Source organism: Oreochromis niloticus, linkage group LG3, assembly GCF_001858045.2.
Source record: "Oreochromis niloticus isolate F11D_XX linkage group LG3, O_niloticus_UMD_NMBU, whole genome shotgun sequence".
NCBI classification, from domain to species: domain Eukaryota; kingdom Metazoa; phylum Chordata; class Actinopteri; order Cichliformes; family Cichlidae; genus Oreochromis; species Oreochromis niloticus.
In genome coordinates this window covers 36,666,120-36,683,619 of record NC_031967.2, presented here as the reverse complement: position 1 = coordinate 36,683,619, position 17,500 = coordinate 36,666,120, and the positions used below count along the sequence as shown (strand labels likewise).

General features: G+C 39.5%; 1 protein-coding gene across 5 annotated transcripts in view; it reads right to left on the bottom strand.

The window, feature by feature from the left end:
- LOC100709547 (zinc finger protein 665) overlaps window positions 1–8,093 on the bottom strand; it is a 54,546-nt gene extending 46,453 nt beyond the window's left edge. For 2 of the 5 annotated variants that reach the window (XM_019351348.2, XM_019351349.2), the window contains exon 1: window positions 1,396–1,602. In XM_019351348.2, the coding sequence (XP_019206893.1) occupies window positions 1,396–1,476 (81 nt within the window). In that variant the 5' untranslated portion in view covers window positions 1,477–1,602. Of the gene's footprint in view, window positions 1–662; window positions 741–1,395; window positions 1,603–7,800 lie in introns of those variants that run through there. The other 3 variants (XM_025900639.1, XM_019351364.2, XM_025900618.1) reach the window with 3 other exon arrangements.
- Between the last annotated feature and the right edge of the window lie 9,407 nt (window positions 8,094–17,500).

The window sequence follows — 17,500 nt, the reverse complement described above, 5'->3', positions numbered from 1 at the left end:
GAGATTTTGGTCATATCGCACAGCCCTATGAGAAGGTATGTCCAAACATTTGACCGGTGGCTTAGTCAGCCTGGCTACAGAGCTGTTCCTGTTTTCCTCATTTACTAAGATTTCATAACTTTACAGAGGGCTTTTTCTTGTCCAGGTCAAAAGAAGATATCTTCAGTGTAGGTGTACTTATAAGTTCTTCCAGGAAGTCAAACTTCTCTGGTTTGTTGCCTTCTTTTTCAGAGCAGCCAAAGTGTGCAGAGGATGTAATACTATTTACAAAATACACTATCAGAGATTATCAGAGGGAATAGAGCACAACTGTGTATCAGCTGTGAAAAATGTATCATGTGCAACACTAGAACATATTATTAGATACTTTATGATAGCAACATGTAGAGTGTGTAAAGGTTAAAAAAAAAATACAGGATCAAAAACTGATCCTTGAGAAGCTTATTTTTGGGACGGTTAAAAACGGCTAATTTCATCCATCCATTGATTTAATGTAAGCAGGTTCAGAACATTATTTTTCTTCAGCAGTGATTTGTCTCTCATTTGGGATAAACAGGCAAAATGTCAGTGTGTACAGAATTAGATGTTATTATTATTAATAATAATCATAATAATTACAGATTAATGTCTGTAGAATAATGTTGCCGATTTTTCTTTGTCACCTTTGATGAAGAACCGATGTTTCTTACTACAGCTGCTGAGCTGCTCCTCCAGCAGACTCTTCGCCTCCTGCCAGTCGCCTGTGACAGCAAAAAGAGTTTTGTTTTTTAATCCATTTAAATTTATTGTAGGGCACTACTGCAGACCATTGTATTGTGTAGCATTATTGTGCCTCGTAGGTTCAGCACCAATATCAGAATTAGAAAAACCTTATTAATCCCAGAGGAAAACTAAGTTGTCATAGCAGGAAATATACAACAAACAACATGCAATCACTGAGTGTAGAAACAGAGTTATGATGGATAAATTATTATATAAAAAGATAAATATAGAGCTAAAGGTATCAAAAACAAAATAATTCAAAACAAAATAATTCAAAAAACATAGTAGGAACAAAAATAAAGAATACAGGGAGCTGCTACAACAGCCTGCCGCCAGAACGGCGCCATCTTAAAAGACACATTACTGGTTGGTGATTCTGTTATTGTGGAATCTGTTGTATTCTATCCACCTCATCAAATCATAATACTCAGTACAACATCTTCATATGAAGGAAAACAAATAGCTGAACACAAATGATTAAAAAAAATAAGGTCCTGAACTACTGGAAGTTCCAGGCAGACAAAATGACAGAGGCTGAACAGAACGTACAGACGAAAACAAAATTAGCTAAGAGAGAGAAACTCTGTAGACAGTTATCGAGTTAGGCAACCAATATAATTATAACGTACTCACTCTGGATCCCCTCTCAGAATAACCCGAAATAAAGATCCCCCAGCGGAGAAGGCCGGTGTTCTGACAAAACGTCCTACCCATCAAGCTGCCCTACTTGTTGTTACTGCGCATGCGTACAATTCAAAACGGCCATGTTTCCGGTGTAAATAGTACACACCTATTATTTCATCCTACCCCGATCTTGTGCCGATCTCGTTGCTTTCGAAAAAAGGTTTGTATTATAAGTTTTACTTCTTTAATACAGATGATAATTGTTTACCTTAAGCTGCTCACTCGAAGTCATATTTCAAGTGTTTATTTTGTGCTTTTAAACTTCTGCAAACCTTCCCAATTTAATTTAGTCCTCCTGCAGTTACTGGACACCACGCTCCGTTGTTATGTTGAATAAACGCGCCGTTGTTATGCCGAAGAAAGTACTATTGCACCACATACTTGTTAATTGCGTGGTAACGTTGTGTAGTCGTTTTCTTTACTGTATGGATTCCGAAGCCATGTTGAAATTGTCCGATTTTCTCCTTAGTTATGGAGAACAAATACGAGGAACTGCTCATGTTTCTGTCTTTTGGGTCCTACCCATCTGAATACGATAAGTCCCAGAGGCAAACCCTTAGGAGATACGCCGCAAAATTCAGGCTGAAGGGTCAGTATTGTAATGTAAATAAATAACTAAATGTAATTATCGGTTAAATACATGTTATAATTAATTTACATTTTTTAAATATCGGCGGAGTGCTCTTGTTTGGAAACAGGAGAGTGATAAAAACAAAAGAAGAAGCCATGGGACTATTCCAAGAGTTTCATTCAAGTCCCATCGGTGGACACACTGGCATACTCAAGACTCGAACTGCAATTTGTTCCAGATTTTACTGGTATGGCATGTCGGGTTGACATTGGGAATTGGGTAAGTATTTTTAAAGTTGTTATTTATATATAGTATGTTAACAGTGCTCCAATAGAATGCATAGTTATCCTGAAGACCTGTACCAGATTTCAGGATGATGTACAGTAATTAACACTGTTTCGCCACTTGATCGAGTATTTTTATAGAACATTTGCAATTTTGTTGTTTAATTGCGATTGTTGGATAATATAAAGATCGTTCAATATGTTTAAGGTCCTGGCTTGTGACCAGTGTCAAAAAATGGGAAAACCATTGGCTGCTGTGCAACCACTGCAGTGTATAAAGGTAAATATCAGTAGCATTTTAGTAGAAAATAGTAATGTTATCATGTATATTATGTATTAATGTGATTCTTTTATCATTGACAGGTGTCACATGTCTGGGAGCTAATCGGAATAGATCTAACTGGACCACTTCCAAAAACGTCTAGTGGCTTCCAGTACATTATGACTGCAACGGACTATTTTTCAAAATGGGTTGAGGCTTTTCCATTAAAAAGCAAAAGTGCTGCTGAGGTAGCTCATCAGTTGTGCTCACTCATATATAGACATGGCTGCCCAAAACGAATTTTATCCGACCAAGGAAGAGAATTTGTTAACGAGGTAAGTGTTAAGTTTACTTTTCCATACCTCTTTAGGTAAATACTTGGCCACAGTGTGCCAAGTAGCTGCCAGGCCAAAGGTTTTGTGTGATTGTTTTTAAAAAACAATTTTCTTTTTTCTTTGAAGTTCAACTCAAGACTTTGCAGCTTAATGAAAATAGAAAGAAGTGTCACAGCAGCGTATCACCCTCAGACAAATGGCCTAGACGAAAAAGACAAATGACAACATAAACAGGTATGTTTTATTTGTATGTAACATTTCATTTGCTTTTAAGACACTGTCACTATTGTGGTTTTTTTATGTCCACATGTAGAGCCCTGAGAAAATTAGTCAACAGTCAACAGAATGACTGGGATGTGTATCTGGATGCTACACTGTTTTGTTTGAGGTCCAAGGTCCACACCACAACCAAATACACACCATTCCGTTTAATGTATGGGAGAGAAGCTACGTATCCTTCTGAAGTTCCTGTTGAAGTCCCAGTAAGTGTTATTAAGGAATTCTATTTATGCAACAACTATGATAATGCATAAATTAAATGTAATCTTAACTGGAAATTGTGCATACTGACATTGGCTGCAGCTTTAATCTTCTCTGCTTAACTTCTATATGCAAGATACATTTAAAAGACAAAGTAAGTGACTAGTTACTTCTTTATGTTTGTATCTTTATGTAAAGTAATAAATGTTGAGGAGACCTTTAAGTATAATGTGTTCACCTATGGAAGTGTATCAAGGGGAAAAATGACTATACAAAAAATGATATGAGTCTATCTTTGTGGCTTTCTCTGCTCAAAGCTTTATAATAGTATATTTACTTTTAAACATGACTTATTATAATTAGAATTTTCAGTTCATGTTTCACATGCATTATTTGCCATTCTAACTTTAATTGTAATTTAAAATGTGAAGATTTTAGCTGTCCTCCATCATTCTCCCTGAGGAGTCGAGTTACGGTGACTTTGTATCTTCTACAAGAGACGCACAAGAGCAAGTTAAGAAAACTGTAGATGAAAATATGGCAAAGTCCCAAGACTTACAAAAGGAAGCCTAGACGAGTCCAGAAGAAGTACAGAAACCTTGTGTACAGCGTTGGAGATGAAGTTCTTCTCTTGAACATGAGGAAACGTAGAAGGAAGGGAGGAAGGTTTGATCCAGATTCTCAGGACCCTACACCATTCAAGACATCGCTGGCAAATGTGTGAGATTAAAAAACACGGAAGGAGCAACTTTAAAAAACCACTACAGCTAGGGCTGTTCGATATAACGATATATATCGGATGACGATAGAAAAACGTCTATCGTTTCATTTTACGCTATCGTTTGTTTCGTGGTGTCGCAAAATAAACTGTTTACGGCAATATTTTTTCATTATTTTGATGGTCACTGTAGTGGCTATATTAATTTCCTAAAGTTCTCTCTTTCTCTTATGTTTAATATAACCACATTACAGACGGACAAGCGCTTGTTTTTATGCGTTGTCGTTAGCAACAACGACGGTAAATCCACCTCGTGTCCGCTTGTTTATTTTCCACATAAACCTTTCACAATAAAGCTCAAGATCCTGTTGAGACTTTTCAAAATAAACTGAATCACGTGAAAGATGCAGAGTATTTACGGATGAGAAGCAAAAAAAGAGCCGTCAGGTGCTAAAAAATAAACCTTAGACTCAAACGTTAGAACAGGTTTTTCCCGCAGCACGCTGTGTAATAAATACTCACAAAGAAAACGGCGGCCGTTACAACCCATGTCTAAAAATGTATCGTTTCATGCATCAGTTAAAACACTCGACTCCAGGTACGCGACGCCCAGCTGGAAACACTTCACGCAAGTCGAGCTACCTGACATTCACAGAATTTACAGAAAATGTTACATATTTGTGATTTATATCGTTATCGGACGATAGATGTCTTAATATCGGGATATGAGATTTTGGTCATATCGCACAGCCCTAACTACAGCATTGACCATATCAAGCCGTACAGAAGAAGCCACCATGTAAATGTCAGTGACAATGAAAAATACCCAACTCACAGTCAGACAGTGAACAGCAGCACAGACCTGAAGATGCCCCCCTGCCATCCTCCTGCTGACCCTCAGTGCCAGCAAAGTCCAGAGGATACCAGACCCTCTATTAGGGCTGCCACAAACGATTATTTTGATAGTCGACTAGTCACCGATTATTTTTGCGATTAGTCGACTAATCAGATCATGCATCCATTGGACGTAAAATGTACACCTGAAAATATGTTAAACGTTTATTTTGTGACCCAGAAAGAATAATAATTGTAATATTAAAACTAACTAGCTGCCGCCATTGTTGACAACTGCGCTGGGCCGCGCTATGAATTCTGGAACACAGTTTCTTCTTCTTCGGGGTTTAACGGCAGCTGGCATCCTTGTACATGCAGTGCTGCCATCTTCTGTTTCAGTCCGTTATTACACTCTTAAATACTACTACTTATTCCTGCGTCTTTTGGGATCTTACAAAGCTTCAAACGACGCGTCGACTATTAAATTAGTCGTCGACGATTTTAATAGTCGACGTAATCGTGACTAGTCGACTAATCGTGGCAGCCCTACCCTCTATTATTCATTATGCACCCAAAACGGCTGACAAAAGTTGTTGCTCCCACAAGGAGTTTAATTCTGTTCCAGGACCCGAAACGCGTGAACAAGAACTTCCCTCCCGGACACAAAGCTTAGAAAATGAAGGTGGCATAGTGAACAACTCTTTTTGACCTGTTGGTCATTTGTTGCCAGTTTGGCGTTGCAACATGATTGATCATTGCATGACTTTGTTTGCATTTTGCAGTCTTCAACTCATATTGGATGTAAAGAAACATGCAACATGCACTGAGCTTGTGGAAGTCTAGAAATGGATCTGCCTGTCAGTAATTTTCTCTTTTGCCCACCCGCTGTACCTTTCCTATTTCTCTGCATGAAAATGCATGTTTATTGTGTTGACTTTTTTCCTGTTGTGGCCCATTGGCCTTTACCCAGCTTATCCACTAAAAATCTCATGCATGCCTGAGCTAACTTATCATATTTTTCTTTTAGTAAAGAGGCTATGGCGTGTTCAGATGCCTCACCAAGGTAAGTTGAAAGTTAAGAAGTGGTCCAAAAAGTTGACTCATTTCTATTTTTGAGGACAGAGTTCAGTTCCTTTAAAAAACACTACATTTGAAAACACCCTTAGACGCATGGTACCTAAGTAAATCGAAATTACTCTGCACTTCCAATCCCACAGATGAAGTTCCCAGTTGAAGACATGTGGCTGTGCCCTGTGAACTTTGGTACACACTGGATTCTTGTGGTATGTGTTCATTTAGTTAATAATTTGCGTAATTTGTTGTGAAGCAGTTTCTTGCTCAAAGTGTTAATTTTAAATAGGTTTTCAGTGGCAAAAGCTATTGTAATTTTTAATTTATTAACTTTTTCTTTAGATTGTCAACATTTCTGCACAGAAAATACTGCTCATAGACCCCATGGGGAATGAAGGTGTTTATGACAGGAAAATTCTGCGCAACTGGAGGTATGTATGATACTGAGGTATTATTCTTGTATGTTTTATGTTCAGGTATTAAACATAAAACATTTCTTGTTTCATTACAAACATTTTTGTTCAACTAGGAATTTTCTGAGGATGAGAGGGCATGAAGACACCATGGAGTGGCAGTTACAGACTATGCAACACAACAAGCAACAGGATTCCAGCAGTTGCGGAGTTTTGCTGTTAAAGGTAACCCTTATTCAAATGATTCCATTTATTGTTAGCTACAATTAGGACTTTACATTATAATAATGAGAAATCTCACAGTTTGCAGAACACTACCTTGCTTTTGGAGAGGTCAGTGAAGTATTAACCACTACAGAAGCAGTTGTGCTGGAGCGAATGCAGATAGCTTGCACCCTGCTTGAACATCGAGGTAAGTCCAGTAAAGTCCTTATCACGTTAGAGTGTGTACTTCCAATTTAAATAGTGCTTTTTAAACAGTACAGTACCCATCTTTAAGTCTAATTTAAAAAATTCAGGGGACTAATTTGCCATGAAGTATTTGTGGAAAAAATTTACTATTATTTTTTAATTAATCAATAAATAATGTTTGATTAAAACCTAACCATGAATGTGTTTCAGAGAACGCTGAGGATTACTGCATTGTTTGCTCTATGTTAGATGCTGACGCTGACCGCAGCATGATTGAAATGGTAAAACAAAACAAAACAAAAGAAAAACATAAGTCTTAGTATCATTACTTGCTAATCATGTTTAAAATGTTGACTAATAGTATTCACCAAACATAAATATGAGCTATATATTTTTCCTTTCCAGGTGCAGTGTGAATCTTGCCAAAGATGGGCACATTTTGCATGTGCAAAATATAAAGACAGCAACCAAGAATATAAATGCAAAAAATGTAAGGAAAACACATAACTTCTAATAAAAACAGCTGTCTTTTCCCCTCCATGTCTCTTTGCATTCTTTGTCAACATTAGATGATTGTGTGCTGGAGGCACGTTTTGATAGTGTGATTTGGCCATCTGAACATGCTACCTAAATAAAACTATGCAGGAAGCATGTTTTGATAGTGTGATTTGGCCATCTGAACATGCTACCTAAATAAATCCAAGCTGGAAGCATGTTCTGAACATCCTAGCGAAATAAATCCAAGTTTTTAAGTGTGATTTGTCCATCTGAACGTCCTACCTATAGATATGTACGATGCAGCCATTAACCACGTAAGGTAGCATATTCTGATAAGGTAGCACGGATTGATAGACAAGACCATAAATTTACGCTACGGTAGCGCTACGGTAGGATGTTTTGACAAGGTAGGACGTTTTGTCAGAACACCGGCTTTGTAGTTGGACTAGGACTTGTAAAGACAGCTGGCTCACTCACCTCCCAGTATGTTAATGGCTACCTTGCAGAGAGACCAAGCTGCCCGAGCTACGAGTGTGTTTATCTTTCCAATCACGCATGAGAAACAGAAACGTGATCTGCCGGAGACCAGAGGGGTAGCAGTAAGGAAGCTCAGCACAGCCACACTATATCTGCCTTAGCCGGCTTGAAAAAATCCTAAAACTCTCCGTGGAAGATGACAAGTATGATGACGATGGTTACACTCTTTCTTCTCAAAGCCTACTCCTGGGCGGGCACGCGCACTACGTCTTCTTTGTCTTTGTGGTTTGTCGGCGGTTGGCAACAAACGTTGGCAAACAACGATGTGGTGCAATACCGCCACCAACTGGTTTGGAGTCTGGTCATGATTCGCTCATCCCAAATAGTAGAATAGAATAGAATTCAACTTTATTGTCATTGCACATGTCACAGGTACAAGGCAACGAAATGCAGTTTGCATCCATCCAGAAGTGCCTTAGCCATGATATAGATACATTACAAATATATATTAGCAATAATATAGATATGTAAATATATTACAGAAATGGGTCTATTATGTTATAATGTACACAGTATGAAGGTATGTTATGAATATGCTATAACTATAAGTGTGTACAGGCTGTAGTGAGTACAAGCTATGTACAGGATATGAACAGGATATAAATATGAAAGACTATACAGACATATGAGATATACAGCTATACAGAAATGTGAACTATGCAAGTAATAAACAGTTGTAGAATTAAAATTATCTCCAAAAGTTGAATCTGTTCATCTGGACGTAGCGTTTTGTGGGAGAAACGTTTCGTCACTCATCCAAGTGACTTCTTCAGTCTCAGCTGACTGCAGGTTTCCCCAAACCTTATAAACAGTACATTTGCATAATGACTCAGTCATTATGCAAATGTACTGCAAATGTACCTTATAAACAGTACATTTGCATAATGACTGAGTCATTATGCAAATGTACTGTTTATAAGGTTTGGGGAAACCTGCAGTCAGCTGAGACTGAAGAAGTCACTTGGATGAGTGACGAAACGTTTCTCCCACAAAACGCTACGTCCAGATGAACAGATTCAACTTTTGGAGATTTACTTTCCTGGATGATTGAGAATGCATCAAGACAAATTAAAATTATCGTATGTACAGAATGATTATTTACACAGAATTATACAGTAGTGCAGCTAAGATAAGTGAGATATGTGGATAATTTCTACAGAGGCTATATAAAGTGCTAGTGGTTGTGAATGGTGGTTCAGTCCATGTTATTATTGTGTGTATGAGGGTACAGTTGTCCATTGTGTGTGTGTAGGTGGTTGTGGGTGTTTGTATCTCCAGTCCATGTGTCTAATGTGAGTCAGATGTCAGGAGGCAGAGTTCAGGAGTCCGACAGCTGTGGGGAAGAAGCTGTTCTGGTACCTGGTGGTCTTAGTCCGGAGGCTCCTGTAGTGCCTCCCAGAGGGCAGGAGGTTGAAGAGTCCATGTGATGGGTGACTGGGGTCTTTGATGATTTTCCCAGCCCTTTTCAGACACCGCTTCCTCATCGTTGTCGTTGATGAGGCCAATCACCACGGTGTCATCTGCAAAGTTAATGATGATGTTGGAACCATCAGCAGGTCTGCAGTCATGGGTGAAGAGGGAGTAAAGGAAAGGGCTCATTTCACAGCCCTGTGGTACACCAGTGTTCATGTTGATTGTAGTGGTTATCCAGCTGGACCTTGCTTAATCTTGTATTTCCCCTGGTTTTGAATCATATGGCTTCTTTCTTCCTGATAATTTTCACAGTGCAACAGAACATGTTCTATGTTTGTCATTTATTCCACAATGACACTAAAAAGATTAAACATTCAGTGCAGTATACCCCATCTTTTGTTTTGTCCTGTGTATTTTATTTTCTTTGTAGATGATTTCCCAAGAGCAGCAACACTTACAAGATGCCTTGTAGAGATGATTGTGAAGGACCTCCAGCCTCTGTCCATAGTTGAGGACCAAGGTTTCCAGGGATTTGTGAGAGCTCTTGACTCCCAGGAAGAAAAACACTGACAGAGACTCATCTTGTAAATTTGTTTGATGAATGTAAAGGCAAAGTAAGAGCATCTTTGCAAAATGCTTCTAGTGTTGTACTTACCACTGAATTGTGGACCCCAGTGTCCACAGAGACATATTTGACTGTTAACATGTCATCTCATTGAAAACTGGCAAATGAGAAAATTTGTCCTAAAAACCTGCATGGGCAGCATACAGCAGATAATATCAGCTCAGCACTTAAGCAAATCACAGAAGAATGGGGCATAACTGAGAAGGTGGTTGCAAACAACAATGTGTTTCTTTAACGCCAACAACTGGCTTAGAGTGTGGTCAGAATTCCCTCATACCAAACAATAAATAAATACTAACGGATATAAACAGACGTGGACAAAATTGTTGGTACCCTTCGATCAATGAAAGAAAAACTCACAATGGTCACAGAAATAACTTTTATCTGACAAAAGTAATAATAAATAACAATTCTATAAATCTTAACCAATGAAAGTCAGCCATCGGTTTTTAACCATGCTTTAACTGAATTATTTTAAGAAATAAATGCATGAAACAGGCCTGTGACCATTGTGAGGTTTTTTGTGTTCTTTTATTTATTTGTTTTTTTGCTGCTGTTATAATGAAAATTTACCCTTGTGAGACAATTAAAGGATTATTCTATTCTATTCTTCTCTTGTATGTTCTTCCAGTATTGCCGCATGGTGGAAATGTTCTCATTGTTCCCCTGCTACTGACACTGGCCTTAGGTATGGGGAGCTAGCTGTACTTCTGTGGCATCCCTTTCTTTATTACATCTTTCTTAGCTCTGATTAGGGATGGGAATTTATAGGGATTTTGAAATTCCATTTCCATCATTGATATTTCTTATCGATTTGATTCCATATTAATTTTCTTTGGGTTCTTACTAACTCCACTTTGAGAGTTTCCGCCAACACTGAGCACACACAACAACAGAAAGACTTTACATTTGTGCAAATCATTTCATGTGGTCAAATATTTGTCCAAGTTGCATCAGTGTTCGGTGATTACTCAAAAAAAAATTTGTATTACACATATCACACAGAACACTTTATTAAAGTAATTCAGTACATTCGTTAATTACACAAAGGAGAAACTAATTTATTTTTTTCTACATTTCTACTCATAACATCACCTTCTTTCTAACATTTCTAACTTCAGAAACTGGGCCACAGGGCAGTATTCTTACATGATGACAATCCCAAACAACAACCCCCAAAAGACTAGTGCTTTGCTAAATAAACTGAGGGTGAAGGCACTTGACTGGCCAAGCATGTCTCCAGACTTAAACCCTATTGAGCATCTGTGGGGCATCCTCAAATGGAAGGTGAAGGAGTGCAAGATCTCTCATGTCCACATCCACCATGATGTCATCATGGAGCAGTGGAAGAGAATTCCAGTGACAACCTGTAAAACTCTAGTGAACTCCATGCTCAACAAAGTTAAGGCAGTGTTTGAAAATAATGGTGGCCCCACAAAATATTGGCAGTTTGGGCACAGCTTGGACATGTCCACTTGGAGTGTACTCACTTTTGTGGCCAGTGGCTTAAACATTAATGGCTGTATGTTGAGTTATTTTGAGGTGACAGCAAATTTACACTGTTATACAAGCTGTACACTGACTACTTTACATCGTATCAAAGTGTCATATCTTCAATGTTGTCCCATGAAATGATATAATAAAATATTCACAAAAATGTGAGGGGTGTAAACACTTTTTTGAGATACTGTATACAACCCAAATTCCAGAAAAAAAAATGGGACATTTTTTAGATTTGAATAAAGTGAAAACTAAAATATTTTAAATCACATGAGCCAATATTGAATTCACAATAGAACACAAATGACATAACAAATGTTTAAACAGAGGAATTTTGCCCAATGTTATGCCCAAAACTAGCTCACTTCAAATTTGTTTGCTACAGGTTTCAAAACAGTTTGGCATGTTGACCATGGTGTAGCTTCCTCTCTTCTTTTGAAAACAGTTTGAAGATGTCTGGGCATTGAAGTTATGAGTTTCTGGAGTTTGATCCCATTCTTGTCAGTTATAGGTTTTGTGGAATTACAGGGATTATTTTACATAACCATCATCTTTATCATTGCATTAATTATCATTTCATCCAAGCATTTATTGAAGTTGCTGGCATTATGTTATAATTTGTATTACAGGGGTTATCATAATCAAATATTAACATGTTTATTACAGGTGCAGTTATAACCACTTTAAATCGTTGAGTTAAATCTATAATCTTAAAAGCTTATATGCTGAGTATATTGCTACAGTAAAATAGTGGCTGAGTGAAGGCCTGAATGTATTCAGCTTCTTGTTGCATTTGAGTTTGCCTAGCAACAGGTGACGCAAAGAGGAGGACAAGTCCATGGGGACCTCAAAGGCCTGAGATCATCACCATATTTGGATGGATGCCAGAAAGGGGAACTTCTGTGTCTGCATTTATCTCTTAGAATAGATCAGTGTCTGTAGAAGAGGCAAATAATGTTCTTAAGATGCAAATTATGTGCTTGTAAACGCATGAGGGGGCGTCATAATACCCTGATGTTATAAAAGCAATCTGAAGTGTATTTTTGGGTGGGGATTTACAACTGATGGTTTCCAGTGTACGTCTCCCCACGCTGCGTGTATTCATTAAAAATCAATTGTTTGATCGACCTCTTTTGGACCATCATTGTTTTACTCTCGTCCTCAATTTCGGACCCGTAACAGTTTCTAGCTGCTTAAGAGTTTGTAGCCATTTTAGATGGTTTATTTTTGTTTATTAATGCACCAAATGTTATCGATAAGTGAAAGATAACATTCTTAAAGGACTTTGCCTGCAAAATTATGCTCATATTACCTTAATATTGCATCCATTAAATACTTAATGGGTTTAATATTAAGGCAATATGAGATGTTTAAAAAATATTTCTTCATGTCAATATGCCATGTTTCGAACCCCCACATGGGCATGCAATGTCATCCCACATAGCAAAATTGATATGGTCTGGATCTGGCCCACACAGTGTGCTTACACATGGCCCACATACTACAAAGAATGACGGCCCTTTGGTGGACCAGATCTGGTTTGCCAAAGGTGGCCCACACATGGGCCAGCACAAAGCCAGTTGCAGACACACTGGTGGTCCTTTGCTGGCCCATGTGTGGATTGCCTCTGGCAAACCTGGTCTGGGTCACCAAAAGGCCGTCATTTTTTGCGGTATGTGGGCCATGTGTAAGCTGTGTGCAGCCACGGGCCAGTTACATACACACTGGTGGCCCTGTGCTGGCCCAGAACAGTTTCAGCTCTGGCCCCAGATATCAGCCTAATGTGTACCTTAATTAAGACATGTAATAACAACATGTGCATAATAGTGCAAAAGTAACATGACAAAACTCTGTTCAGACAGTTTCTTATATAGCATTTTTCAACTCTGCTAGATTACTCAATGTGCTCTATACAACATGCCACATTGATCCAACCACATGCTTTTTCTTAACTGAGTGTTCCCTAACTACATTCATACACATTCACACTCACGACATGCAGACTGGAGAAGCCAGGGATCGAACCACTAACCTTCCGATCAATAGGTGACCTGCTCTACCACCTGAGCTACAGCCACCCACTGGCAAAGATGAGTAAACCCTCACTAGGTTTTGGATAAAGTGTACCCTCACAAATAGAGATGGCACGATACCACTTTTTTATGTCCGATACCGATATCATAAATTTGGATATCTGCCGATATGAATCCGATATAGTTCATTTTATAATCAACAAAACAGTTTTTTAATGTCTTGCTGCATTTTGTATAGGTTCATACTCAAGTTTTAAAAAACAAAACACTAAAGCTATTCTGTTATACCTGTATGCAAAAAATACACTGCACAAAATATTTCATAGTTTAGCAATACCAATCAATCTAATAAACTTAAACCTACACCATCCTCCCTATTCTGGTATTTTAAAGAGTACTTAGCAAAAATATTAAACAACCTAATAGGGTTGCAAATTCCCAGCAAAAAAGAAGAAAAATAGGGAACCACCCCCCACCCTCCACCTCATGATGCTTAATCAACATAATCTACTTTAATTCAATGCATGTGTAAAACAAATGCACAGAAATCAATTATTTTTCCACAATATTCATATAGATTCAACATCTTTCTTGCACAGAATTGCAGATTGCACAGATGGTACCTTCCCAAAGGAAAAAGTACTACAGCTTATTAGGGTATATTAGACTTAATAGTTACTATATACAGTAATGGATTTCTATACATTTTATGTCAGATTAAAACTTTGGTTGTAAGATTCAGATAATTATTTATTAAAAGCTAGACATTTTAAATGAGAATAAGAAAGAAAAGTATGTCTTTGTGCCCCCTTTTCTCTGTTAATGCCCTACCTGCCCCCCCTGGCAAAACTTTGCTAGACCTGCCCCTGCACAGTTACCAGCCGTCAGCTACGTAGAAAAGGATCCTGGTGTAGAAAGTTAAATAAATTCTAAATAAATTAATAAATTAAATAAACTCTAGCAACAGCTGATCAAGCTTAAACGTGCTGCTCTTGTTCAGCTGCTGGTTTCCTCTTTCTGGTGCAAAGTGGGCCAAAAACAAACAAGAGAGACGAGAGTGGCGACAGAAAAGCCGATCAGCTGATCATTGATCAGTTTCATGACTGAAGTAGCAATAGGAGAGGGAGGGAGAGAGAAGAGGCAGTTGCTCTATATGTTGGGTGTTAAGCTTAACGTGGGAATGGTTTACAAACATTCAGAGATGAACTTACACACTTGCTTTACTTCTCTCTGGGATAACTTTCTCGGAGATGAAATGCCGGTTTCGTAGCGAGGCTCCAAATGCTCAACCAGACCACCAACAGGTCTGGCACGCCACAGCCGCTCCATCACGTGATGCATACTGTTCCGATGTGCTAAGGTTATGAGCTGGGTTACGCCATGTCGCAAGTTTTGTGAGGTGCTTTCTTGATATTTAATGGATCGATTACATTTTTTATTTCTCTCCAATATCCGATCCAGTAATTTAGGTCAGTATCAGACCGATACCGATACGCAATATTGGATCAGTCCATCTCTACTCACAAACCTGTCAAACCTGCATTTGAAATGTTGGCTACCATAGCAGTATAGTATTGCAACATGGCATTTGGGTCTTCTAACTAAAATAGGAAAATAGGAACATAAATAGTGCCTCATTGCCAGACCTTGCCCGCATCTGGTTGACATACACTCTGCCATGACACCAGTCAGTCAGAAGTGCCAGCTTGATGCCGGTGTTCTGAGAAACCATCCTACTCTGACAAAACGTCCTACCCGTATTATAATTTGACGGTGAGTTGCGACTAAACCTAACCCTACCCCTAACCATAACCTTAAGAAGTATTCCGGATGGATGAGAGAAAAAGAAGTTAATTAGGCGTTGGTTTTGTGCGCATGCGCCGCGTCTGCGCAGAAACATTGGGTAGGATGTTTTTCCGGGTATGATGGATTCCCAGAACACCGGATCCCGGCCAGGCCTGTTTTCTATGGGCCTGGGCCACATAAATCAAACCATAATCGGGCGAGATATGGCATGCCATCGCATAAACAGTGGCGTCACTGCCAGAACTGGCTCACATCTGGTTGTCATACACTCTGCCATGACACCAGTCAGTCAAAAGTGCCAGCTTGATGCGGGATCCAGATGATGATGTTGTTTATTATATTGCTCTCTCTTTTATATTTTTTTTTGCTTGTTTTCTCTTTTTCTTTCTCAACAGGTGATCCAGGTGATTGATATATATTTTTTGTCTGTTTGTTTTGTCTTTTGCCCTCTATGACCGTTCCTCTTTCCTCCTGTTTTTCTTTCCCTTTCATTGTCAAAGGAGTTTGCAAAGAAAAGCGTCTGGACTTCTTTAAGTTGCTTGAAGACGTTTCACCTCTCATCCGAGAAGCTTCTTCAGTTCTAAGGTCAAATGGCCGAGAGTCCCAGATTTAAACCCAGTGGGAGTATCCCCCCAAGGAGGGACAAAGGACCCCCTGGTGATCCTCTAATCACATGCGCCCAGGTGTGAAAGCGGGTGTGGGACCTAATCAGCCAGGGTTTCGGGTGAGCCCATTGTGAAACCTGGCCCCACCTTGTCATGTGAATTCCTGAGGTCAGATGGCCCAGGATGTGAGTGGGCGTTAAGGCGTCTGGGGAGGGAACTCAAAACTGGTTTAAATCTGGGACTCTCGGCCATTTGACCTTAGAACTGAAGAAGCTTCTCGGATGAGAGGTGAAACGTCTTCAAGCAACTTAAAGAAGTCCAGACGCTTTTCTTTGCAAACTCCTTTGACTACGATGACCTGGATGACTGAGAATCTTCACAGACATTTTCCCTTTCATTCTCCCTTTTCTTTTCCCCAGTTAAGTCTGTCCCGTATTTAGCAAGTGAAAATAAAATAAAATAAACAATAAAAGGTGAATCAAATAGACCAATGCGGCAAGGCTGGGATGGTCCATGTTGGGTTTATATTTTATTATTGTCATTTGTATTGAGAAACATGTAATCATTTGTGTTTATAAGTATATAGTTGATGGCATATGAAAGAATGTCTCATCCTAGGAGGTCTGTAACAACTCTGTGTAGCATGAAGAGGGGAGTGCGTTCACTCCTCTTCAGAGTGTTCTGGCATGGATCACACACCTCCTAGGAGAGGTCGTATCTTCTCTTGCTGATATATGGTATAGCAGACATACGTATATCTGTTTGAGTGTAAGGGCCTTTTGTTCAGATGTACCGCTAGACTCCTGGCACCAGCTTTGGGAGTCTTCAAGGGGTCACATCTTGACCCCCCCCCACCACACACACACACACACACACACACACACACACACACAGACAAGGTATTCTTTGTTCACATGTATACCTATGTATACATGTGAAAATACCTATTCGGAACCATGGTAACAGGGTTCTTGCTGATCGGAGCTGGCTTGGCCCTGGCTTATCGAAGAATTAAGGAAGCGGAACCGGCTGTTCAAACCCCCACAAGCTGCCCGCTGGGATTGAAACGATGGGACGAGGCACGAGTTTCTCAAAATGGGCTCATTGAGTGCAGCACGGATAAGATCTTGGAGAACCACACGGCTGCCGTGAATACTCAGAACAAGACCTCTGAGTGCAAACTGGATTACATCTGGAGGGGCTCGCTCGGAATAACACCTCTGAGCGCAAATTGGATCACATCTTGGAGAAGCTCACTGCGGTCGTGAGTTCTCAGAATCGGCTCTTTGAGCACAAGAATGACAACATCACGGAGCGTAAGTTTGATAACATCATGGAGAAGCTCGCGGCTCCCCAACGGGAGATTGAGTGACCAGTGTTGGACTGTTAGAACAGCTTTGAAATTCATATGAGTTGTTCGCAGTAAAGTTAAAACCACCATCACTTCATGCGGATACCCCTTTGGCGCCAGCTGCGGTCTCAAGGCTGGAGCTGAACAACAACACCCTGATAACGACTGTGTTGAGACTGTTCTTCCCATTCTACGCAAGGCCACCTGGGTTGGCTGGAAGACTGTTTACTTAGCCTGGCAGGGCGAAGGACACTGTCTCAGCTGAACTCTGGACACACACACACACACGCACACAGACATATATACA